Genomic DNA, 25,176 nt, shown 5'->3' on the forward strand with positions numbered 1-25,176 from the left:
CCCAGAGCCCTCACCTCCTCCCTGTAGGCTGTCTCGTTGTTGTTGTTAATCAAGCCTACTACTGTTGTGTCGTCTGAAAACTTAATGATTGAGTTGGAGGCGTGCTTGGCCACGCAGTCATGGGTGAAAAGGGAGTACAGGAGGGGGCACGCACCCTTGTGGGGACCCAGTGTTGAGGATCAGCAAAGTGGAGATGTTGTTTCCTACCTTCACCACCTGGGGGCAGCCCGTCAGGAAGTCCAGGACCCAATTGCACAGGGCGGGGTTCAGACCCAGGGCCTCAAGCTTAATGATGAGCTTGGAGGGTACTATGGTGTTGAATGCTGAGCTATAGTCAATGAATAGCATTCTTACATGGGTATTCCTCTTGTCCAGATGGGATATGGCAACGTGCAGTGTTATGGCGAATGCATCGTCTGTGGACCTATTGGGGCGGTAAGCAAATTGAAGTGGGTCTAGGGTGACAGGTAAGGTGGAGGTGATATGACCCTTGACTAGTCTCTCAAAGCACTTCATAATGACAGAAGTGAGTGCTACAGGGCGATAGTCATTTAGTTCAGTTACCTTTGAATACTTAGATACAGGAATAATGGTGACAATCTTGACGCATGTGGGGACAGCAGACTGGGATATGGAGACAAACTAAACACCTTCTTTGCCTGCTTTGAGGATAACAGTGCCACCGACGCTGCCCGCTACCAAGGACTGTGGGCCCTCCTTCTCCGTGGCCGACGTGAGTAAGACATTTAAACGTGTTAACTTCTTTAGGAAAACAGCCCTAATGTTGGAAACAAACATCATGTCATCCAGTCACATTTATTTATTTTCCAAGCTATAATACACAATATTTTACATACAGCAAGTTTTTCAAGGACCAAAGAATATGGTCTGCTTCGTGTTTGGGAGTCAGAACAGGGTAAAAAAGACTGTGCTATACTGGGATAGACAGGACCATACTGATGACTCAAGTAGGTAGTCCAGTATACTGTACATTAATAAGAGTTTTCCATCAGACCAAATCAGTCCTGATTTGAGTTTTTAATTGGACCATGGATGAGCCAATCATGGTCATGGAGACATTAAATAGGACTGAGTCCAATATGGAGCTTTAGGCCTGTAAAACTAAAACACAGCTGCTCCCTAAACCCAAAGCAAGCCCATTCCACTACCAGGTGCCAGACCACAAAGGTCCAATAATGAGCTAGCTGTATGGGGTGCCAGCCATTTCTCTCTTCTATACTGACTGTACAAAACATTAGGAACACCTTCCTAATAAATATTGACTTGCACGCCCCGAGCCCCCCCACCCCCCCGCCTTCACCCAGAACAGCCTCAATTCGTCGGGAGTGGACTCCGCTAAGGTGTCGAAAGTGTTTCACAGGGGATGCTTCGCACAGTTGTGTCAAGTTGGCTGGATGTCCATCTCTCCTCTATCTCTCCACTCTCCCCTCTATCTCTCCACTCTTTCCACTATCTCTCCACTCTTTCCACTATCTCTCCACTCTCCCCACTCTCCCATGCCTGCTACTTCAATCTTTCTGATGGACAGACAGTGACATCCCTCCCTACTCCGGTAGATTTATAGAAGGCTGTATTTCATCCCTCCATTGAGACCCAAACAGAGAGGGGCTGCTGGTGCAATGTCAGCCGAAAACAATGTCTGCATTAGGAATGAGCTGTAATCCAATTTGAATAAAGATAAACCAAGGTCTTTTCTATATTCATCTGCCTCTCCCTCCCGCCTTCCATCCTCCCCTCCCCTGTCCCCAGTAGCAGATGCTTGGGATTTGTCTGTCTGAGATGTAACTAATAATGTATGTGTCCTTGGCAACAGCCAGAGGGAACTAGCTCTGGTCTGTCTGTCTGCGGAGGTGACCTGACAGGAGCCATTCATACTGGCCAGAGCAGTGACAGGCCTTGTATTCTTCTCCTTCCACAGAGAGCCATCTCCTCTGCAGTCACTGAACACACCATGCATATTGTAACAGACAATCAGGCAGCCATATTGGATTTCGACTAAGGTACTCACAACTGCAATAATGTCGATGGGCAACAAACACAGAGGAATGATAAGCATCCCTGTGCAAAAGCTATCGCTGATTAACGGTGCAGATTTACAGTACCAGTCAAAAGTTTGGACACCTACTCAGTCAAGGGTTTTTATTTTTTTACTATTTTCTACATTGTAGAATAATAGTGAAGACATCAAAACTATGAAATAACACATCATGTAGTAACCAAAAAAGTTTTAAACAAATGAAAATATATTTGATATTTGAGATTCTTCAAAGTAGCCACCCTTTGCTTTGATGACTTCTTTGCACACTCTTGGCATTCTCTCAACCAGCTTCACCTGGAATGCTTTTCCAACAGTCTTGAAGGAGTTCCCACATATGCTGAGCACTTGTTGGCTGCTTTTCCTTCACTCTGCGGTCCAACTCATCCCAAACCATCTCAATTGGGTTGAGGTCAGGTGATTGTGGAGGCCAGATCATCTGATGCAGCACTCCATCACTCTCCTTCTTGGTCAAATAACCCTTACATAGCCTGGAGGTGTGTTGGGTCATTGTCCTGTTGAAAAACAAATTATAGTCCCACTAAGCGCAAACCAGGTGCGAAGGCGTATCGTTGCACTAAGGTAGCCATGCCGGTTAAGTTTTCCTTGAATTCTAAATAAATCAGACAGTGTCACCAGCAAAGAACCCCAACTCCATGCTTCATGGTGGGAGCCACACATACAGAGATCAGCCATTCAGCTACTCTGCATCTATAAAAGACACAGCGGTTGGAACCAAGAATCTCAAATTTGGACTCATCAGACCAAAGGACAGATTTCCACCGGTCTAATGTCCATTGCTCATGTTTCTTGGCCCAAGCAAGTCTCTTCTTCTTATTGTTGTCCTTTAGTAGTGGTTTCTTTGCACAATTCGACCATGAAGGCCTGATTCACGCAGTCTCCTCTGAACAGTTGATATTGAGATTTGTCTGTTACTTGAACTCTGTGAAGCATTTATTTGGGTGCAATTTCTGAGGCTGTTAACTCTAATGAACGTGTCCTCTGCAGCAGAGGTAACTCTGGGTCTTCCTTTCCTGTGGCGGTCCCCATGAGAGCCAGTTTCATCATTTCGCTTGATGGTTTTTGCGACTGCACTTGAAGAAACTTTCGAAGTTCTTGAAATGTTCTGCATTGACTGAAATTCATGTAATGATGGACTGTAATATCTCTTTGCTTATTTGAGTTGTTCTTGTCATAATATGGACTTGGTCTTTTACCAAATAGGGCTATCTTCTGTATACCCCTACCTTGTCACGACTCAACATAAATTCCATAAATTAACTTTTAACAATGCACACCAGGTGACTACCTCATGAAAGCTGGTTGAGAGAATGTCAAGAGTGTGCAAAGCTGTCATCAAGGCAAAGGGTGGCTACTTTGAAGAATCTCAAATATAAAATATATTTTGATATGTTTAACACTTTTTTGGTAACTATATGATTCCATATATGTTATTTCATAGTTTTGATGTCTTCACTATTATTCTACAATATAGAAAATAGTAAAAATAAAGAAAAACCCTGGAATGAGTAGGTGTGTCTAAACTTCTGACTAGTACTGTATATAGTTGATGTTCATTCACAATCTATGGATTTGAGTGTAAAACGGAGCACAGCAAAAAAACGAATGCGCAAATCTTTGCAGAAAAGTGTCTGGTTAAGATTCGACAGCGTAGATGAGATTGAAATATTACTCCCATAAACCCTGAAGTACTTTTTGGGATGTGAGAGTTGAACGCCTCTCTATAAATATAACACATGGGCCTAGCTTTGTGGGAAATGCATTTCAGCATTTAACAGCTTCTCGGCTTATACACTGCCAGTCAGACATAGATAAGAAGCTGTCTGTTATAGAAGAAAACTGATATAAAAACAAATTAGGACCTGTCAAAAAGTGAGGGAGAAGCAGAGAGCATCTGAGAAGCATCTGGTTTGACACATTTACATATTTCTGGGAAGAAAACCTAGTCTTGCACACCAGCCATCCCTGGGAAAGCAATAGCTTAAAAAACCTGGTAAAATATGGTTTTAAGCCATAGAAATTACCTCTCCAACCAAACCCAAGTGCCTGACAGAAATGCATCACTTATGTCACATGATGACAGAATGATTAAGACAAGGTGACCAGTCACACACCTTGGTTGACAGCTGTTTTTCTTTATTTTATTTTTTATAAAAAGGTTGAGGGTCTGAACTTAATATCATGGTCTCTCTGAAAACCCGTAACCACTAGTAACCCCTCCTGCCCTCCAGGCGTCTGGTAGCTCAACAACAACACATATGTGATGGGGGAAATGGTGTGGTGACTTTATGATCTAGTGTTGGCACATTGTAACTGACAGGCTGGTTATGACACTAATGTGTGAGATTTACAAGAGAGGGGCCTGCCTTTAGACGCCACGGAGCTCATGCACCCTCAGATGTTCCGCTCCTCTAGGCTACACGTTATGTAGCTCCCACTCAGGGCAAACCAACAACTGCTCCCCCATCCACTACAGCAATACCAGAGGGAGCATGACATCATAGTCATTACCCTGTATTTGACTGCCTGGTATGGTAACTGCTCGGCCTCCGACCGCAAGGCACTAAAGAGGGTAGTGCGAACGGCCCGGTACAGCACTGGGGCAAAGCTTCCTGCCATCCAGGACCTCTATACCAGGCGGTGTCAGAAGACTTCAGCAACCCTAGTCATAGGGTACCGGAGCAAGCAGTACCGGAGTGCCAAGTCTAGGTCCAAGAGGCTTCTAAACAGATTCTACCCCCAAGCCATAAGACTCCTGAACATCTAGTCAAATGGCTACCTAGACTATTTGCATAGTCTTCGTAGCCTCTCCACACCACTGCCACTCTCTGTTGTCATCTATGCATAGTCACTTTAATAACCTACATGTACATACTACCTCAACTAACCGGTGCCCATGCACATTGACTCTGTACCGGCACCCCCCTGTATATATTGTTATTTTTTTACTTGTTACTTTTATCTCTTATTCTTATCCATATTTTTTTGAAAGTGCACTGTTGTTTTGGGGCTCGTAAGTAAGCATTTCACTGTAAGGTCTACACCTGTTGTATTCGGCGCTTGTGACTAATACAATTTGATTTGATAGAACCTATTACTGAAGGATTGGCTTGTTTCAACATGACATCGTGGTCAGGAGGTTAAAAAGCTACTCCATGAAAGAAACCTGCACACGGCATTATGCTATGCATGCCTTTCTTTATTCAGAGTGTTTGTTGTTGGCCCAGCACTGGTGTGAACGTTGGGATGTGTATATCACTCAGACACATTTCTGCTGTGCATTCGACTGAGTGACAGAGTGTGCTCCTTAAACTAGACGGTGTGATTCGTGGCTTACTCTTTGGGTGGGTTGAGGTCTTCAGGTCGCGTCTCGAAGAACACACGGACCTCCTCACACTGGGAGATGTACACAGGCAGCTGAATCAGAGCCTGCACATAGAGACAGAAACACAGGACGTTTAGAAAGTTCACCAATCAGAACCAAATGCTGTTATTGTATTAATATTAGGGGAATGGGAGAAGTAGTGTTTAGCAGGAAGTACCTAGCCTGTTTGGGAGTGGTGGTGTTTAGCAGGAAGTATCTGTATCTAGACTGTTTGGAAGTAGTAGTGTTCAGAAGGAAGTACCGATGCTGTCTGGAAGTAGTAGTGTTTAGTAGGAAGTACCTAGCCTGTTTGGGATTAGTGGTGTTTAGCAGGAAGTATCTAGCCTGTTTGGGAGTAGTAGTGTTCAGTAGGAAGTATCTAACCTGTTTGGATATAGTAGTGTTTAGCAGGAACTCTCTGTATCTAGCCTGTTTGGGAGTAGTAGTGTTTAGCAGGAAGTATCCAGTCTGTTTGGGAGTGGTGGTGTTAAGTAGGAAGTATCTGTATCTAGCCTGTTTGCCAGGGGGACTTCATATTTGACATACCAGTATAATGATACAGCAGGATGAATGACAGATGCAACATGAGAGGTGCTACATTCACATACCATATCCCCTTGAGTACATACAGTAGGCCTCTACCCAAGGATTTGAGCTGCAATACACACAAGCCATCACCCAGCTAGCCCACACTGACATAAATAACCCATCCACCTAGATGGAGCCTAGTCAGCACTCTGCCTAATTCTTTTCTATTTCCTGTTTCTAATCTAACATCTTTGATCCTTTTTCCCTGTGGGGGCCGGCAGGGCTGTGGCTCTCAGGAGATGAAAGGCTAACTGGCCTGAGATCTCTCTTTCTCTTTATCAGCCCAGCCTCAAAGGCCTCAGCACTGAGGTGGTCAAACAAAGAGAATTGCCTCAGTGATCCAACTGATCCAATGCCCTGAACCAGCCGGTGGGTCTCACCGACCACACAGTCATTATTATCACTCTGTGCAGAGAGGTAAGTATGCAGCACACTCCTTGCTGCCATGAGGCATTTCTCAAGGCTATCACAGGCCCAGAGCCAGCATACGTCTGCTTTTAATAAGGCTAAGTGCCTCAGTACTGTCCTCCCAGAGACTCTCTCTCTCTCCCACAGCCTGAATTATGATATCAAACCTGACGGGCATAAAATACAGGCCAACCAGAGTTCAAGGTGCCCTTGTCCGGTGTGACAACTTGCCCTTTTAGGCTCACTGTATGGGAAGCCGTGCCAATGGACTGGTCATGCTAAAAGTGTGAGAGGATTGCCATAGACTCAGCTGAAACCCTGTTCTCCATTAACCTCAGGGTGTGTGTGTGTGTGTGTGTGTGTGTGTGTGTGTGTGTGTGTGTGTGTGTGTGTGTGTGTGTGTGTGTGTGTGTGTGTGTGTGTGTGTGTGTGTGTGTGTGTGTGTGTGTATACATGAATGCCCAGTGGTTAATTTCAAAGATTAAAATGCATTTTTATGGAAGAAAAATCAGATATTCAGCTGAAATGATACAGTCAGCTAAGAGTCAGATGATGAAAGGTTTTAAGTGTTGACCTCCAGAGGATCCCTCATCTCCTGGTCCTGGTGACTGAATCTGGTGCACTGTGTCTGGGGTTAGGATGACCATCCTCCCCGTGGATTTCTCCCTTCTCCACTCTGCCTGTGACCTTGCCAGTCATTAGTATTCTACCCAGAGACTGGAAGCCAGGAGGCACATTACAGCAAATGGACTTTACAGCAGACAACATTTAGATGATTGTGTGTGTGCGTGTCAGAGGACAATGAAAGCAGGAGAGAATATACAGATATATGTATACACAAGATTAGATTGGTAGTATATTAGATTAGTAGTAGATTAGATCAAATTCGTAGTAGACTATATTAGTAGTAGATTAGATTAGAAGTAGATTAGATATGTGGTAGATTAGAGTAGATTAGATTAGTAGTAGATTAGATTAGACTAGAGGTAGATTAGAAGTATTTTAGATTACTAGTAGATTAGACTAGTGGTAGATTAGTAGTAGAGTAGATTAGTAGTTGATTAGATTAGTAGTAGATTAGACTAGCGGTAGATTAGTAATAGATTAGAGTCGATTTGCAGTAGATTAGAATAGTAGCATATTATATTAGTAGGAGATTAGATTAGTAGGATACAACACCGGTAATAGTGTACAACACCAATAATAGGGTGCAATACCGGTAATAGGGTACAACACCGGTAATAGGGTACAACACCAATAACAGGGTACAACACCAATAACAGGGTACAACACTAATAATAGGGTACAAAACCAATAATAGGGTACAAAACCAATAATAGGGTACAAAACCAATAATAGGAAACAACACCAGTAACAGGGTACAATACCAATAATAGGGTACAACACAGGTAATAGGGTACCACACTGGTAATAGGGTACAACACCGGTAATAGGGTACAACACCAATAACAGGGTACAACACCAGTAATAGGGTACAACACCAGTAATAGGGTACAACACCAATAATAGGGTACAACACCGGTAATGGGGTACAACACCAATAATAGGGTACAACACCAATAATAGGGTACAACACCGGTAATAGGGTACAACACTGGTAATAGAGTACAACACCGGTAATAGAGTACAACACCGGTATTAAGGGTACAACACCGGTAATAGTGTACAACACCAATAATAGGGTACAACACTGGTAATAGGGTACAATGCCAGTAATGGGGTACAACACCAATAATAGGGTACAACACCAATAATAGGGTACAACACCAATAATAGGGTACAACACCAATAATAGGGTAGAACACTGGTAATAGAGTACAACACCAATAATACGGTACAACACCAATAATAGGGTACAACACCAATAATATGGTACAACTAGAGCTGTGATGGTTATGAAATTTTGTCATCCGGGTGATTGTCAAGCAAATAACTGCCGGTCTCACGGTAATTGACCGTTAATTAACATAAACACATTTAGCATCTCCTGGCTTCCACGCATAGCCTACAAGCCACTGATGCAGACCTTTGGAACATCTACATTTTAAAAAGTCTAATAAATCCATGTAATATAGCCTACACCTTCACAATAAATCCATTATTTTTTTTAGACAAGTCTAAAGAAACATGCTATGAAGAAAATGTAGTCTATTTCAGAAGAACAGAATAGCATACTCGGAGTTGTCCTTACAGTATGTTAGGCCCTGATCTGCCATGTGGCTGTGGGCTACACTAGTTCATTTAGCAGACAAGATTTGCTTAGAATTCCTTGACATTATTTTATAGTATGAAGAGTACAATTGAACATAGCTGAATAAAATAGAAAGGATATTTTCTCCAAACTATTTGAGGGAGTGCGCCATGCGGCTATTCTGTGTTGAACGTTTAACAAAGAAACAGGTACTCCTATGTGCTTAATTTAGAATTGTTTATGTAACTTTAGTTGTGATACAAATGTTGGGCTATTCGTTTAGATTTTTAATACAGTCTAAGGCTGCATGATGCGACTTATGATGATTTGAAAAAAGTCGCATGAAAGGCATGAGCTCTGCTTTGGGTTTTTGCGCAGGCTGCACACACTTAATCAGTCTCTCATTCACAATTTGACAAGCAATTTGATAATGCCTCGAATTTCCCAGCTTTCCCTCTGTGTGGCCATAATGCCCCCTAAAAAAAATCCATGCCTTTTGTGGTCAGTGGCCGTTGTGCCCTTGGGCTGAATATAATAATTATAATTTCCTTCTCCCGGCTGCGTGCCGAAACACCTCTCACTCACATGGCTTTCCGTCATGTGATCAGGTTTTTCTCACAGGCTACAGGTGAAGACAGACACATCGGGGACGCAACTGCGAGCGTTCGTATCTAATTACGAGACACATATGGAAGATATTGGAAGAACTGTCCACATTTACCTTTCATCAGCCAACAATATGAGTAGGTCTAACGAACAGCAAAAGCACTAGCCTATGTTAATCTACTATCCCCCATAGTATAAAAGTGTATTAATTTTCCAAACATAGTCTGGGATAGTTGTGGGATGTGATAGATTTAAGGGAACAACAGCAGCAATAGGGTACAACAACAGTAATAGGGTACAACAGCGGTAATAGGGTACAACAGTGGTAATAGGGTACAACAGCGGTAATAGGGTACAACAGCGGTAATAGGGTACAACAGCGGTAATAGGGTACAACAGCGGTAATAGGGTACAACAGCAGTAATAGGGTACAATAGCGGTAATAGCGTACAACTTGAGTGCAACCCTACTGTATATGGTCCATCCAGAACATCTGGAACCGGTGCTTGAGGAAGGCCTGCAGCACCATCAAGGACCCCACACACCCCAGACACCAGCTGTTTACTCCCTTACCGTCGGGCAGACGGTATCGGGGCATGAGGTCTGATACCAACAGACTCAGAGTCAGTTTCTATCTACAAGCCATCAGACTGCTGAACACTTGAACTGGACTGACCACCTGCTGTGATTCTCTGCACACATGCACTCACTCACAGATGCGCGCGCGCACACACGCGCATGCACGCGCACGCACGCACACACACACACACACACACACACACACACACACACACACACACACACACACACACACACACACACACACACACACACACGCACACACACGCACACACACAAGATTATGATAGCTAAATACTGCACAATTTAAACACTTGTTTCAGATGGACTACATATCATTGAAAATGAGACCCTGGTTTCAATGGGCTCCCCTGATTAAATAAAAAGTTAAATAAAATCTAACTTGCTCCCCAATCCCAATCCCCTCTTCCCCAAAACATTGGAGTAAATATTGGAGCATACATTGTGCTTCCAGAATTATACTTATGCTAAAATATGTATTATACTCCACTGAGCCACTTACTTTATGTTCATATTCTTATCTTGTATTATTTCTTATTGTTGTTGCATTGTTGAGCAGGAACCTGCAAGTAAGTATTTCATTGGACGATGTATACTATGTGCATCCTTCCCGTACATACGACTAATAAAATAGAAGGTTGATACTTGAAACTTATATATTCTCCAGGCATCAACCTCTCCTTTCCTATAAGCAGAAACTCCAGCATGGGGAATTCCATGTGAGTCAGGTTCATGCTTCACTCAGAATTTGACAGAAAGGTGAAATGGTGATCCTCCGAGCCAAACATGAAATGAACCATAAAGTAAACACCTACGTTTCCCTCTGTCAGCCTGACCAGCCCCCCCACCCCCATCCCTACAAACCAGCCAGCGTGACCTGGCAGAACCACAGACCTTTGATCTGACTCCCACTCCCCCTTCAAAGTCCCGCACCCAGGGGTTAAAGAGCCAGGGCGGGGGCTGACTGGCCAGGGAGTGGATGATTCACCTGTCACTTCACTAACAAGAAGCAGTATGAGTAGTAGGGTATATCATACAGGTTAGGGCAGCTGATAAAGGGCAAGCCACCAACACAGTCAACAGAGCCTGAGGAGACGATACATCATACTATACAGGTGGTCGTAGGGCTAGACATTGAATTATCCAAAGCTACAGTATTACCAGATTACTTTGTTAAAGGGACATTTCTAAAATGTTCTACTTCCTAGTGCTGGAGATGATAAATATGAAGTTGAACACTTTGGACATTTCCCTTTTAGCCCTCAGACAGAGAAGAGAGGAGTTGTATTCAAGTATTTGTAAAACAACAACACATTTCAAAACAACACCTAAAACATATTTCAGGTACATTTTAGGTGACAATAAAACACATTTTGATATTTAGATTTTTTTACTTCAATGTCTTCATTTGTATTGTGGATGTTAATAGATCTACAGTGCCTTGCAAAAGTATTCATCCCCCTTGGCGTTTTTCCTATTTTGTTCCATTACAACCTGTAATATAAAAATATTTTTATTTGGATTTCATGTAATGGACATACACAAAATAGTCCAAATTGGTGAAGTGAAATAAAAAAAATTACTTGTTTAAAAAAAAAAAAAAAAACGGAAAAGTGGTGTGTGCATATGTATTCACCCCCTTTACCATGAAGCCCCTAAATAAGATCTGGTGCAACCAATTACCTTCAGAAGTCACATAATTAGTTAACTAAAGTCCATATGTGTGCAATCTAAGTGTCACATGATCTGTCACATGATCTCAGTATATATACACCTGTTCTGAAAAGCTCCAGAGTCAGCAATACCACTAAGCAAGGGGCACCACTAAGCAAGGGGCACCATGAAGACCAAGAAGCTCTCCAAACAGGTCAGAGACAAAGTCGTTGAGAAGAACAGATCAGGGCTGGCTCCTAAACTTTGAACATCCCTGTAACGTGGGTCATCTAAAGGAGACCAAGGTGCAGCGTGTATAGTGCTCATTCTTTTCTTTCATGAAAAAACACTTCAACAAAACAACAAACGACTGACAACAGTTCCGTAAGGTACACTTGACAAAACGGAAAACAACTACCCACACCCACACATGAAAAACAGGCTGCCTAAGTATGGCTTCCAATCAGAGACAACGATAGAAAGCTGCCTCTGATTGGAAACCATACCTGGCCAAAACATAGAAAACAAAAAAATAGAAATAGAAATCTAGAAAACCCCACATAGAAACAGAAAACCAAAACCACCCAAAACACCCACCTGTCACGCCCTGACCACTCTACTATGGAAAATGACCTCTTACAAGGGTCAGGACGTGACAATCCCACAGAGCACCATTACATCCATTATTTAAAAAAATTGAAAGAATATGGCACCACAACAAACCTGCCAAGAGAGAGCCGCCCACCAAAACTCACGGACCAGGCAAGGAGGGCATTAATCAGAGAGGCAACAAAGAGACCAAAGATAACCCTGAAGGACCTGCAAAGCTCCACAGCGGAGATTGGAGTATTTGTCCATAGGACCACCTGAAGCTGTACACTCCACAGAGCTGGGCTCTACAGAAGAGTGGCCAGAAAAAAAGCCATTGCTTAAAGAAAAAAATAAACAAACACGTTTGGTGTTCACCAAAAGGCATGTGGGAGACTCCCCAAACATATGGAAGAAGGTACTCTGGTCAGATGAGACTAAAATTGAGCTTTTTGGCCATCAAGGAAAATGCTATGTCTGGCGCAAACCCAACACCTCTCATCACCCCGAGAACACCATCCCCACCAAGAAGCATGGTGGTGGCAGCATCATGCTGTGGGGATGTTTTTAAATCGTCAGGGACTGGGAAACTGGTCATAATTGAAAGAATGATGGATGGCGCTAAATGCAGGGAAATTCTTGAGGGAAACCTGTTTCAGTCTTCCAGAGATTTGAGACTGGGACAGAGGTTTACTTTCCAGCAGGACATTGACCCTAAGCACACTGCTAAAGCAACATTCGAGTGATTTAAGGGGAAACATTTAAGTGTCTTGAAATGGCCTAGTCAAAGCCCAGACCTCAATCCAATTGAGAATCTGTGGTATGACTTAAAGATTGCTGTACACCAGCAGGAACCCATCCAACTTGAAGGAGCTGGAGCAGTTTTGCCTTGAAGAATGGGCAAAAATCAGAGAGGCTAGATGTGCCAAGCTTATAGAGACATACCCCAAGAGACTTGCAGCTGTAATTGCTGCAGAAGGTGGCTCTACAAAGTATTGACTTTGGGGGGATGAATAGTTATGCACACTCAAGTTTTCAGTTTTTTTGGTCTTATTTCTTGTTTGTTTCACAATAAAAAATATTTTGCATCTTTAAAGTGGTAGGCATGTTTTGTAAATCAAATGATACAAACCCCCAGAAAATCCAGTTGAATTCCAGGTTGTAAGGCAAAAATGCCAAGGGGGATTAATACTTTCGCAAGCTACTGTATATATTATAGTCCTCTATGAAACCCACAACAATGGAAAACGTGACTACAGACCAGTAGTTCTATTTAATAGAAGCATAGTGTTGTGATTTTATATTTGTTTATATTTCTATTCAGTTTAGTTTCAGTTCGTTTTCAGACCAGATTTGCTAGATTTGATTTTGTTTTAGTCGTATAAAAATATATATTTTTTTGATTATTTGGTTTCAGTTTTGGTTTTAGTGTGAGGGTCAGAAAGAATCCTTAGAGACTACGAGTCACTTGGGTTTTAGAGATTTTTGGTGTGTTTTTTGGGATGGAACTTCTTGAGACTAGGGGGCAGTAATACATAAGGTGATGGGTCAGGTCATAGGTTAGATAGACATTCTAGCCAATGAACGGGCAGATATGCTTATGAACAACAGACACAATGTTTTTCTCAAAGTTGCCAGAATGCCACGTGTGCCTACTTGTATCAGTACATTCGTAACAGCCTAAACATTCCAAATGATCAATTACATTTTATATTGAGCAAATTCGATACTCTCTCAATGACCTCCATTAAAAAAAATCACATTTATACCCACCAGCTTCAATAGCTTGAAAACCCCACAAAAGCTTGAAAACTCCAATTCGATTTTTGCATAATTCATGATGTTTTTAATTTAATAATGCTAAAGATAATAGCTTTAGCATAGTTTAAATTTTTCAAACGGATTTGTTAATTATTTTATTTTCATTACCTAAATAGTTTTTTCATGATTAGCTTTCATTTTAGTTTCAGATTTAGTTTACTATAATAACCTTGTATAGAAGTCTGAAACTATTCATATTGTTACGCCCTGATCCGCTTCACCTGTCCTTGTGCTCGTCTCCACCCCCCTCCAGGTGTCGCCCATCTTCCCCATTATCCCCTGTGTATTTATACCTGTGTTCTCTGTCTGTCTGTGCCAGTTCGTCTTGTCTGTCAAATCAACCAGCGTTTTTGTCTCAGCTCCTGCTTTTCCCCAGTCTCTCTTTTCTTGCCCTCCTGGTTTTGACTCTTGCCTGTCCTGACACTGAGCCTGCCGTCCTGTACCTTTGCCCCACCTCTAGATTATTTACCTCTGCCTACCCTGACCCTGCCTGCTGTCCTGTACATCCCAATACGACCCACTGAGGTATCCTGACCCCTAGGCCTCCCCCTCCCAAGACATGTGTACCCCATCTCTCTCAACAGTGACCTGGCTTCATAAACAAAGGCTCTCTTGCAACATGCCAGGGAATATGTTGTTTTTAAGAGCATGACTGAGCATGACCACCTTGCAAAACAGTTACCAGGCAAAAAAGGCAGTTTATAGGGCAGCCCTTTAAAATGAAACACAAGGCCTGGTGATGTTGCTGACTGGGGCTAGCTCAGCACTGCTCATAACCTCTGCCCTGCATAGTGGACAGATAGGTTCCCACAGTGATACCACAGCACCACTACCGCCCGCCCGCCACAGAGGTGGATTCTTCTTTCCCTTCCCACAAAGAGCAAAACACAGACTCTGCTTTGTTTTGTCTCAGTCAGCCATGTTCCAGACTGCCTTCAGTTTCCTCAATGTCTAATTCCTGAAGAAAATATATTTTCGAGGAGGAATGAGTTCGTTATCTTATATTTCCCATTGGGCAATGATAAACATAGAGAATATGCATGTTTCCAACATTCCAAGTGTATTGGGTATTTGTATAGAGAAACACATCAACTAAAGCAAAGCAGAGAATGGATATGACAGGTCAGTGGAACTAGATGTGACTCTGGCCTCTGGGAATCATAGCTGGTGGGTGCATGGAATTCAAGACAGTCTCACTCTGACAGCCATGCTATCTGAAAGCCCTCACTGCTGTGTCTATCACAGAGCACATACTTGGATTTCTAAACAACAGGAGTCCTTGTTCAATTGTTTTGGGTGGCAGAAAGGCAGCCTATTGGTTAGAGTGTTGCTGGTTCAAATCCCTGAGCCGACAAGGTGAAAAATATGTCGATGTGCCCTTGAGCAAGGCACTTAACCCTAATTGCTCCTGTAAGTCGCTCTGGATAAGAGCGTACGCTAAATGACTAAAATGTTCAAATTTGATCTGTGAACTGAACCACGTGAGGGAAGGTTCTGGGAAGCAGGCTCAAGGATGCATTCCTAGCTCTAATCTGGACCTCTATCTACCACAGAGATATGGTCCAAATACCCAAGGATTTGGTTCCCCTCCAGGTTTCTTTCGGTTCCTAAGTTTTAGCTTGCTGTTAGGGATTCAGGCCTGGGCCCTATTGTTGTTTCTTCCATGACGTGTGAGTGTGAAAGCTTTAATACCCCTGAATTTCCCCACCAGCTGAGCCAGTACTCACCCTGCAGTACTCGTTGATAGGCCTCAGGCGCTTCATGGCCACATCCCTGATATGGCTTCTCCTGAACAGGATCTTCCCTGGAAGGAAGAAGAAAACCATTCTTTAGGATCTACAGTTTATGTCTTCCAAAGATACCCAGCCCTCTAGCCTCCCCTCTTATCCCAGTCCTCAACCATGGCCTCAAGCTATCTTTAAGAAATACTCAAACTGTATGAGTATTCATTACTTGTTTTCCTTTTCAATGGTGTCGATTCACAGTAGTTGTGGCAATTATACAAGTAGGCATACAACGTGATAAATACTCCATAACTGCACTACTCGGTTTTTCCTGAATATACTGTACTGACTTTTTCTAAAAAGCCTACACTAGATACCTTCCCATGCAGTATAACATGTAGGCTACATGGACATTTAACCATTCAGGAACGTTATTAAAAACCTTTCAAGGTCCAGCTGATACTGTGCTCCTAAAGAAACACACTAATCTAGACTAAAGACTGATTAACTTTATTCCCAACAAATGATCTCATGGTACATTTGGAATGGTAACAGTAGGCTTACATAGTATGTATGTTACAGTTGTGAAGGACAATGACTTGTCTACATAGAGTGGGCTTGTGTAGAGACTCCAGTCCAGTCCATTATATTGCACAGATACTATCTTAGGCCAATACAGTGGCCTCATTAATAACCCAACTCTGACAGCACAATGAAAGTCATTAAGTGCACTGTGAATTGTTGGCCTTCTTTATCATATAGTGGATGGCATCTATATTCCGTTCTTATCGTACAGACACAAAAATGGCCACCGCCGGGAGTCTGGATTTGGGTCACTGGAACAATAACAAGAAATGGATACAAATAGATCTCAGAAAACCTATTAAGTTTTCTTCTGGTATGCAGGAAGTTGGGAGCAGACTGGTACCTCTCTCTCCTTTAACCATGCAGGACCCGCTTGTAAATTTACTGAGGGCTTTACATTACAGAGCCATGGGACCGAGGTATTAAGTCAGGCCAGTAAAATATCAGGTCAAAAAGAGTGATCTTAGAAATGACTGTATCTCCTTATCAAGGGGCTTATGATATTTGTTAAGACTGCTAACCCGGTCACAAATAAGACATACAAAGTGAAATATAAGTATTATACAGGGGATCCATTTCCAAGCTATCTGGGTCAAGGGAAAAGTGTTGACTCAACACTTCCCACCCATTTTGTATGTGCCACATGCTCAGCTTAGGGAAAAATAAAATGTCTGCTGCTGTTACAGTACAGATTCAAACCTGGGCCAGAGTGGCCAGCTGGGTATCAAACAGCTTTTGTTGCCCAGAGAGAGACTGTAAGTCTGGAAAGAGAGAGCGGGAACAGGGAGGAGCCTCTTCTCTCAGGCTCTCTACTCAACACAAGACACCCCAGGTCAGGAAAGCCACAGGAAACTTTCATGTGAAACAGTAGTGTCCCTATTGAATGGGCAGATGATTATATAAATCCTTTAAAATCTTCATTTGTTCTGGATGCAATCATTAAGAGCTGAGATAAAAATAAATAAATATTAAATATTCAACAAAATATTCAACAAATCTGTCCTCTTGGGAGACTAGCTCCATCCAATAAGATATTTCCCTAACCAAGTATGGCCCAGTTTAAATTCGTTAAACTTGATCTCCCAAACAAGAAAAAAAAGTGAGTGTGTTTCTTCTATCATCATCTGCAATCATTCTCCACCACTAATGTTTACAGAGTTGGCTCATGAATTGAGTTTGAGGCAGAGTGCTGGGAAGAGATATTTCCAAGGAAAGGCTAGATAGATGGTAGGTGTGTTTAGTAATTACAGAAGTCCCAGATGCTGACTCTTGAATACAGCCACTTCATACGTTGCTGTAGAAAGGCCTGGTATGTTTACCGGCACACTGCACTCAAGAAAATAATCATGGCCTCCAAACCCTCAAGCTGCATACTGGACCCTATTCCAACTAAACTACTGAAAGAGCTGCTTCCTGTGCTTGGCCCTCCTATGTTGAACATAATAAACGGCTCTCTATCCACCGGATGTGTACCAAGCTCACTAAAAGTGGCAGTAATAAAGCCTCTCTTGAAAAAGCCGAATCTTGATCCAAAAATTATAAAAAACTATCGGCCTATATCGAATCTTCCATTCCTCTCAAAAATTGTTGAAAAAGCTGTTGCACAGCAACTCACTGCCTTCCTGAAGACAAACAATGTATACGAAACGCTTCAGTCTGGTTTTAGACCCCATCATAGCACTGAGACTGCACTTGTGAAGGTGGTAAATGACCTTGAAGGTGGTCAGACCGAGGCTCTGCATCTGTCCTCGTGCTCCTAGATCTTAGTGCCGCTTTTGATACCATCGATCACCACATTCTTTTGGAGAGATTGGAAACCCAAATTGGTCTACATGGACAAGTTCTGGCCTGGTTTAGATCTTATCTGTCGGAAAGATATCAGTTTGTCTCTGTGAATGGTTTGTCTTCTGACAAATCAATTGTAAATTTCGGTGTTCCTCAAGGTTCCGTTTTAGGACCACTATTGTTTTCACTATATATTTTACCTCTTTGGGATGTCATTCGAAAACATAATGTTAAATTTCACTGCTATGCGGACGACACACAGCTGTACATTTCAATGAAACATGGTGAAGGCCAAAAATTGCACTCGCTAGAAGCCTGTGTTTCAGACATAAAGAAGTGGATGGCTGCAAACTTTCTACTTTTAAACTCGGACAAAACAGAGATGCTTGTTCTAGGTCCCAAGAAACAAAGAGATCTTCTGTTGAATCTGACAATTAATCTGGATGGTTGTACAGTCGTCTCAAATAAAACTGTGAAGGACCTCGGCGTTACTCTGGACCCTGATCTCTCTTTTGAAGAACATATCAAGACTGTTTCAAGGACAGCTTTTTTCCATCTACGTAACATTGCAAAAATCAGAAATTTTCTGTCCAAAAATGACGCAGAAAAATTAATCCATGCTTTTGTTACTTCTAGGCTGGACTACTGCAATGCTCTACTTTCCGGCTACCCGGATAAAGCACTAAATAAACTTCAGTTAGTGCTAAATACGGCTGCTAGAATCCTGACTAGAACCAAAAAATGTGATCATATTACTCCAGTGCTAGCCTCCCTACACTGGCTTCCTGTTAAGGCAAGGGCTGATTTCAAGGTTTTACTGCTAACCTACAAAGCATTACATGGGCTTGCTCCTACCTATCTTTCCGATTTGGTCCTGCCGTACATACCTACACGTACGCTACGGTCACAAGACGCAGGCCTCCTAATTGTCCCTAGAATTTCTAAGCAAACGGCTGGAGGCAGGGCTTTCTCCTATAGAGCTCCATTTTTATGGAATGGTCTGCCTACCAATGTGAGAGACGCAGACTCAGTCTCAACCTTTAAGTCTTTACTGAAGACTTATCTCTTCAGTAGGTCCTATGATTAAGTATAGTCTGGCCCAGGAGTGTGAAGGTGAACGGAAAGGCTGGAGCAACGAACCGCCCTTGCTGTCTCTGCCTTGCCGGTTCCCCTCTTTCCACTGGGATTCTCTGCCTCTAACCCTTTTACAGGGGCTGAGTCACTGGCCTACTGGTGTTCTTCCATGCCGTCCATGGGAGGGGTGCGTCACTTGAGTGGGTTGAGTCACTGACGTGGTCTTCCTGTCTGGGTTGGCGCCCCCCCCTTGGGTTGTGCCATGGCGGAGATCGTTGTGGGCTATACTCGGCCTTGTCTTAGGACGGTAAGTTGGTGGTTGGAGACATCCCTCTAGTGGTGTGGGGGCTGTGCTTTGGCAAAGTGGGTGGGGTTATATCCTGCCTGTTTGGCCCTGTCCGGGGGTGTCATCGGATGGGGCCACAGTGTCTTCTGATCCCTCCCGTCTCAGCCTCCAGTATTTATGCTGCAGTAGTTTATGTGTCGGGGGGCTAGGGTCAGTCTGTTACATCTGGAGTATTTCTCTTGTCTTATCCGGTGTCCTGTGTGTATTTAAATATGCTCTCTCTAATTCTCTCTTTCTCTCTTTCTGTCTTTCTCTCGGAGGACCTGAGCCCTAGGACCATGCCTCAGGACTACCTGGTATGATGACTCCTTGCTGTCCCCAGTCCACCTGGCCGTGCTGCTGCTCCAGTTTCAACTGTTCTGCCTGCGGCTATGGAACCCTGACCTGTTCACCGGACGTGCTTGTTGCACCCTCGACAACTACTATGATTATTATTATTTGACCATGCTGGCCATTTATGAACATTTTAACATTTTAACATCTTGACTATGTTCTGTTATAATATCCACCCTGCACAGCCAGAAGAGGACTGGCCACCCCTCATAGCCTGGTTCCTCTCTAGGTTTCTTCCTAGGTTTTTGGCCTTTCTAGGGAGTTTTTCCTAGGGAGTTTTTCCTAGCCACCGTGCTTCTTTCACATGCTTTGCTTGCTGTTTGGGGTTTTAGGCTGGGTTTCTGTACAGCACTTTGAGAATATCAGCTGATGTACGAAGGGCTATATAAAAATAAATTTGATTTGATTTGAAGTACAACAATAGTGGTTGGAGCATTGGACTAGTAACCAAAAGGATGCAAGATCGAATCCCCGAGGTGACAAGGTAAAAATCTGTCGTTCTGCCCCTGAACAAGGCAATTAACCCACTGTTCCTAGGCTGTCATTGAAAATAAGAATTTGTTCTTAACTGACTTGCCTAGTTAAATAAAAATATCAGTAGATATGTAGAACTATGTCAAATTTAAAAAAAAATACAATGTTTGTATTTCTCTGTACAATCCTAACGGTTGTACAATATGATATTGCTACACAAGTGGACATAAATATGGTCTGCTTAACAGGGACAATAGAAGGATCCAATTTATTTAGTTCCATTGAATTATTCAGTTCCATGGAACTATTTGTGTAGCTGGCATGTTTGAAGTCAAAAGAGCAAGTTTGCTCCTGATATGAATAAATGAAGCTGTGTGTGGAGGCTGACATACAGAAGCTCCTGCTGTGAAAGTCACTGAGGTTGTCAGCCAACCAGACAGCCTGGATATAAAAACATTCATCATGAAGTCCTCTGTCAACAGTTGATCAACTGTTCTCATTCACAACGTTGAAGAAGTCGACTGGCGACTCATATCCAGAATCATAACCACGGTGAGGCAGGAAAACACTGAGCGGACATTTTGCAGATGCAAACAGAACCACTTTGCTGATCCTAAGAGGCCAAATAAGTGAAAACAAAACGAGAGGCCTTAAAGTACAAACCAAGCCCTGACAGGAAAACCACTTCCGTGTCTTGTTGGTTTGGTCTGAGTCGACCAGATTGGCCCGTTGGTCTGAGACTGCTTGCCCTGACCATGTGGTTGTGAGTGCAGACAGAAATCTGCTGTGCAAATCAGGCCATGCCACAGTTTGTAAAGAGCTGAAGAAGTCAGTCTGTGACTACAAGACAGCTAACAGAATGTCTTTCTGGTCCTGTTCTGAAAGACGAGGGGGTGGAGGAGGGGGGGAGGGAGGAGGGGGGAGGGAGGGGAAGACGTAGGAGTTCAAATGGGAACCACCTGAAAAAATGTTGAGCTGCTCACTTCAATTTCATTTCATTCAAGAAGGGGAGACAAACATAACTCAAGACAGCAGGCCTGGATGTTGACATCTACTCTGTGGGAATGGAACTAGTGGGAGTTTAGAACACAGAAAGAACCTGAACGTGGTTCTGAACTTCTACCCCCAAGCCATAAGACTGCTAAATAGCTAGTTAAATAGTTAACCAATAGCTAACCGGACTATCTGCATTGACCCTTTTGAATCATCACATACGCTGCTGTTACCGTTTATTATCTATCCTGTTGCCTAGTTATCCCTACCTATATATACATATCTACTTCAATTACCTCATACCCCTGCACATCGACTCGGTACTGGTACCCTATGGATAAAGCCAAACAATAGATGTGTTATTATTTTTATTTCTGCTTTTTCTTCTCTTTGCTTTGTTGGAAGGGCCAGAAAGTAAGCATTTCACTGTTAGTCTACACCTGTTGTTTATGAAGCAAGTGATAAATACAATTTTATTTTATTTGGGATTTGAGTGCTCAGAATTAATCTTTCCTCACAGATGTATGAGCAATGAGCCTACATGTCTGAAGCATTTACAACAATATATGAATCAGCGGAGAAGAAGAATGTGGGAGTAATGTGGTCTAGTCTCCCTGGTTGGTCTCCTCCTCTCGTTGCCTCTCTTTCTCTCTTTCTCTCTGTCTCGCTCTCCGTTTCCCTCTCCGTCTCCCTCTCCGTCTCCCTCTCCGTCCCTCTCAGTTCTACAGTTCTAGAGTTCTAGAGTTCTTCCCCATAAGCCTCACATGGATTACTCTCATGAGACACTAAACGGTCTTGTTTCAAGAGTTGCTAATACGTGTGTCCAATCCTAATTCAATCTGGGCCCCTCATGCTTAGTGTTTGATGGACAGTATTGGAGGGAGGAACTAAAACGAGTAGCAATTTACAAAATTGCCATTCAGTTTATAAATGGAAAAACAAAACCGTGCTCGGTAAGGGAAATAGTGAGCTCATGAGAGGTGTGGATTTCACAGGGTGCAACGTAGCAGCTCTTACTTTCTTCGTACTCTGTTAACTCTGCTGCTTTGTTGACGGCACCACATGAGCTGAGACTGTCAGTCAGTAGCAGTGTGTTGTTTAACCTTTTCCTGTAGTGAGCTAAATCAGGGTCACACAGACTGATTCGTGGTAGTCTTAAACAAATCTACTTTAAAAGTATACACCTCAGACTCATGGTCATGGGCTTAAAAAGAAGACACCTGTACCATGTCAGATATAGAGTTGTAATGTATAGAATGTTGAGTTTGCATCCCAATATTACACATTATATACATCACAGAAGACTGAACTATAACAAAACTGTTTGACATAGAAACACCGCATAATTAAAACATTCTTTTTTTCATGAATTATGAAATTATAAAAACATTTAAGAACATTCCACCCATGAGGTCAAATGTGGCTCTTTTGGTCATTGACTGCAGGAAAGGGCTACACTCTTACCTGGTAGAAAAGGGATGATTCTCCGCTTGGGGTCTTTCTGCCCTCCTTCCACAGGGAACTTATCCAGAAGCTCCATCTGAAAGCACAGTGGCAAAAACACAAGGAGTTAAACAACACCTGCTATCACACAACAACATCACTGCATGGGGCAGGGGGAGGCTTGTACATTTTTACAATTCAGCAATTCCTAAAAGGACTGGTTCTGCCAATGATAAGAAATCCACACAACAGATGGTAATTCTTCTTGGTTGAGGTAGCTAGGCTACATATGCTTCGTGGCCTGTTAGCAAAGGCCTACTGACATAGTGAAAAAAATATATATTCTCCTTTCTCCTTTTAAAGCCCAGTGTGCAGCTTTCTCTCTGTCTCCCAGTGATCCCACCACGGTGCTATAGGTTATTTTCCTACACGCTAGCCAATAACCTCCCCCTCCCCCTGTCTGAAGGTCTGTGTTTTAAGTTCCAGGCCCCAGCTGGAGGCAAGTGAAAAGACCCCTGGGTGTGTCAGCCAATGAACTTGAAGCCCTTTCTCCTTCCCTCTCTTTCAGCACAGCAACACCGCACTGAGGAGTGTTCAGTCTAGTCACTCTTGGCCAGCCTGCTGACTAAGCCAACCCATCAACTACCCTCTGCTCTCTGGTCCACCACAACAGAACCCAGGTGGTTCACGTTTACCATAAGCGGCAGTTTGCCGTTTTGAGGGGTTCTGCACAATGTTGCTTCAGAAAAAATCTTTATTGAACTTCCTGCATGATGACTTCTAATGTCTATCAATTAAAATGAGGAAAGTAGCTGAAAACTGTTCTACATATCTACTGATATTTTTATTTTACTAGGCAAATCACTTAAGAACAAATTCTTATTTACAATGACGGCCTACCGGAGAACAGGGGCAGAACAACAGATTTTTACCTTGTCAGCTCGGGGATTCGATCCAGCAACCTTTTCGGTTACCGGCCCAACGCTCTATCCACTAGGCTACCTGCCGCCACAATAGCCTATAGCCTAGTACCCAGAACTACGAGTCAAATATCATGGAGCACAAAGAGAAAAGGTATCTAAGGGACACCGCTCTTTCTCTGCATACAGAGAAATGTCAATGAAGAGGTACTGGGAAAGACAGGGTATGATTTTCAAGACAGCCACCCTATAGTGAGACCAGTGACTGAGGCCCTCATTGTAAATAATAATTCGTTCTTAATTGACTAGCCTGGATAAAAAAACGAAACAAGTACATTAACATCAATCTGATAGAATAATGGCATCTGTCTGCCGTGACGGCTAGGCTGTACTCCAGAAGCTGAGTGGGGTCAAAGAGAACAAAAGTGCTGCCAGAGAAAAGAGGAATGTTCTTCATTTGCTATTAGATTAAACTTAGAGTGGAATGTCAGTGTCAGAACCAACTGCGTTTTTATGACAAGAAATAACGGCATACATACTCCATACTATTACTAACTAAAACAAACATATCTGGTCAGGTGGGGGGGATTATTCACTTTGTGTTGGAGAATAGATTAGAGACAGACCTCACAAATAGTAGATTCATGTTTTTGTTTTCCGTCTTCCACAAACAAAACAGACTAGAGTTGAAATGATTCAACTAGGTTGATGATGTGGGCAGCAAGCAGGGATCTGATTGGCCAGTGGGGCTGGTGATGTCGAAACAGTCTGTTTAGAGCATCTTGGTTCCTGCACTCGTGGAAAATTACTACTGGCCCATCATATGGAAACACTGGCATATGATGGGCCTGTCTTCTCCATCAGGCCTCCACAGAGCGACCATTTTACTTGCATATTGCTGTGCGACCTGACATTTTTATTTTGGAGCACCTAGAAAAATTAAGGATTCTAGCTTTAATATCTCAAATATTTTTAAATTGCGCTCCCAAATTTATTTGTGTGCGCCTACATTTTTCAACTTAGGTGCACATATGCTTCTTGTAAAAAAGGGTCAGCGTCCATGCAGAGTCGAGATTGGATAAATAGATGGGTGGATTCGGGCTTGTTTAGAAGGGCTTGTATCTGACTTGCACAGAGAAGGAGCATTTCCTCTGATTCTCTAACACATGTCTTACTACTGGCCTTACTACCAGTTAAAAGACAGTACAGTTAGCTGTAAAGCTTTCTCAGTATCACGTGTCATTCCTTGCAACAGAGAGTGCTATAATATAACTCACTGTTATTACAGTGCTATGATGTTGCTATGACACTCAGCAGTATGGCTTTGGACCAGTCACCAGCAAAGAGCTCTTGACCTCAATGCACAGTCTGCATGCAGCTGTGTAAATTAACTCAACGTAAAGCTATAGTCACAATGCAAATGGCTGTCGGTGGAAGTTAAAGAAACCATAACAGTCTGTAGGTGGCTGAAGCCAAAGAAAGCAGAGAAGAGAGAGCACTGAAGACGTGTGAGGTGAGAGTAATGTTACGGCAGAGTGCTCCAATACTTTGGATCCAGTTTGGCAAAGACAGGATGGATATC

At 42.8% G+C, this 25,176-nt stretch overlaps 1 protein-coding gene across 3 annotated transcripts in view; it reads right to left on the minus strand.

The window, feature by feature from the left end:
• The window catches only part of LOC106603845 (SH3 and PX domain-containing protein 2B), a 60,151-nt gene that overhangs the window by 17,346 nt on the left and 17,629 nt on the right, over positions 1-25,176 (minus strand). For all 3 annotated transcript variants that reach the window (XM_014198031.3, XM_014198032.3, XM_014198030.3), the window contains exons 3-5: positions 22,696-22,771; positions 15,645-15,721; positions 5,415-5,506 (exon numbers count right to left, since the gene is read on the minus strand). In XM_014198031.3, coding sequence (XP_014053506.2) covers positions 5,415-5,506; positions 15,645-15,721; positions 22,696-22,771 — 245 coding nt within the window. The remainder of the gene's footprint in view (positions 1-5,414; positions 5,507-15,644; positions 15,722-22,695; positions 22,772-25,176) is intronic.

Source organism: Salmo salar, chromosome 04, assembly GCF_965601325.2.
Source record: "Salmo salar chromosome 04, fSalSal1, whole genome shotgun sequence".
NCBI lineage: Eukaryota > Metazoa > Chordata > Actinopteri > Salmoniformes > Salmonidae > Salmo > Salmo salar.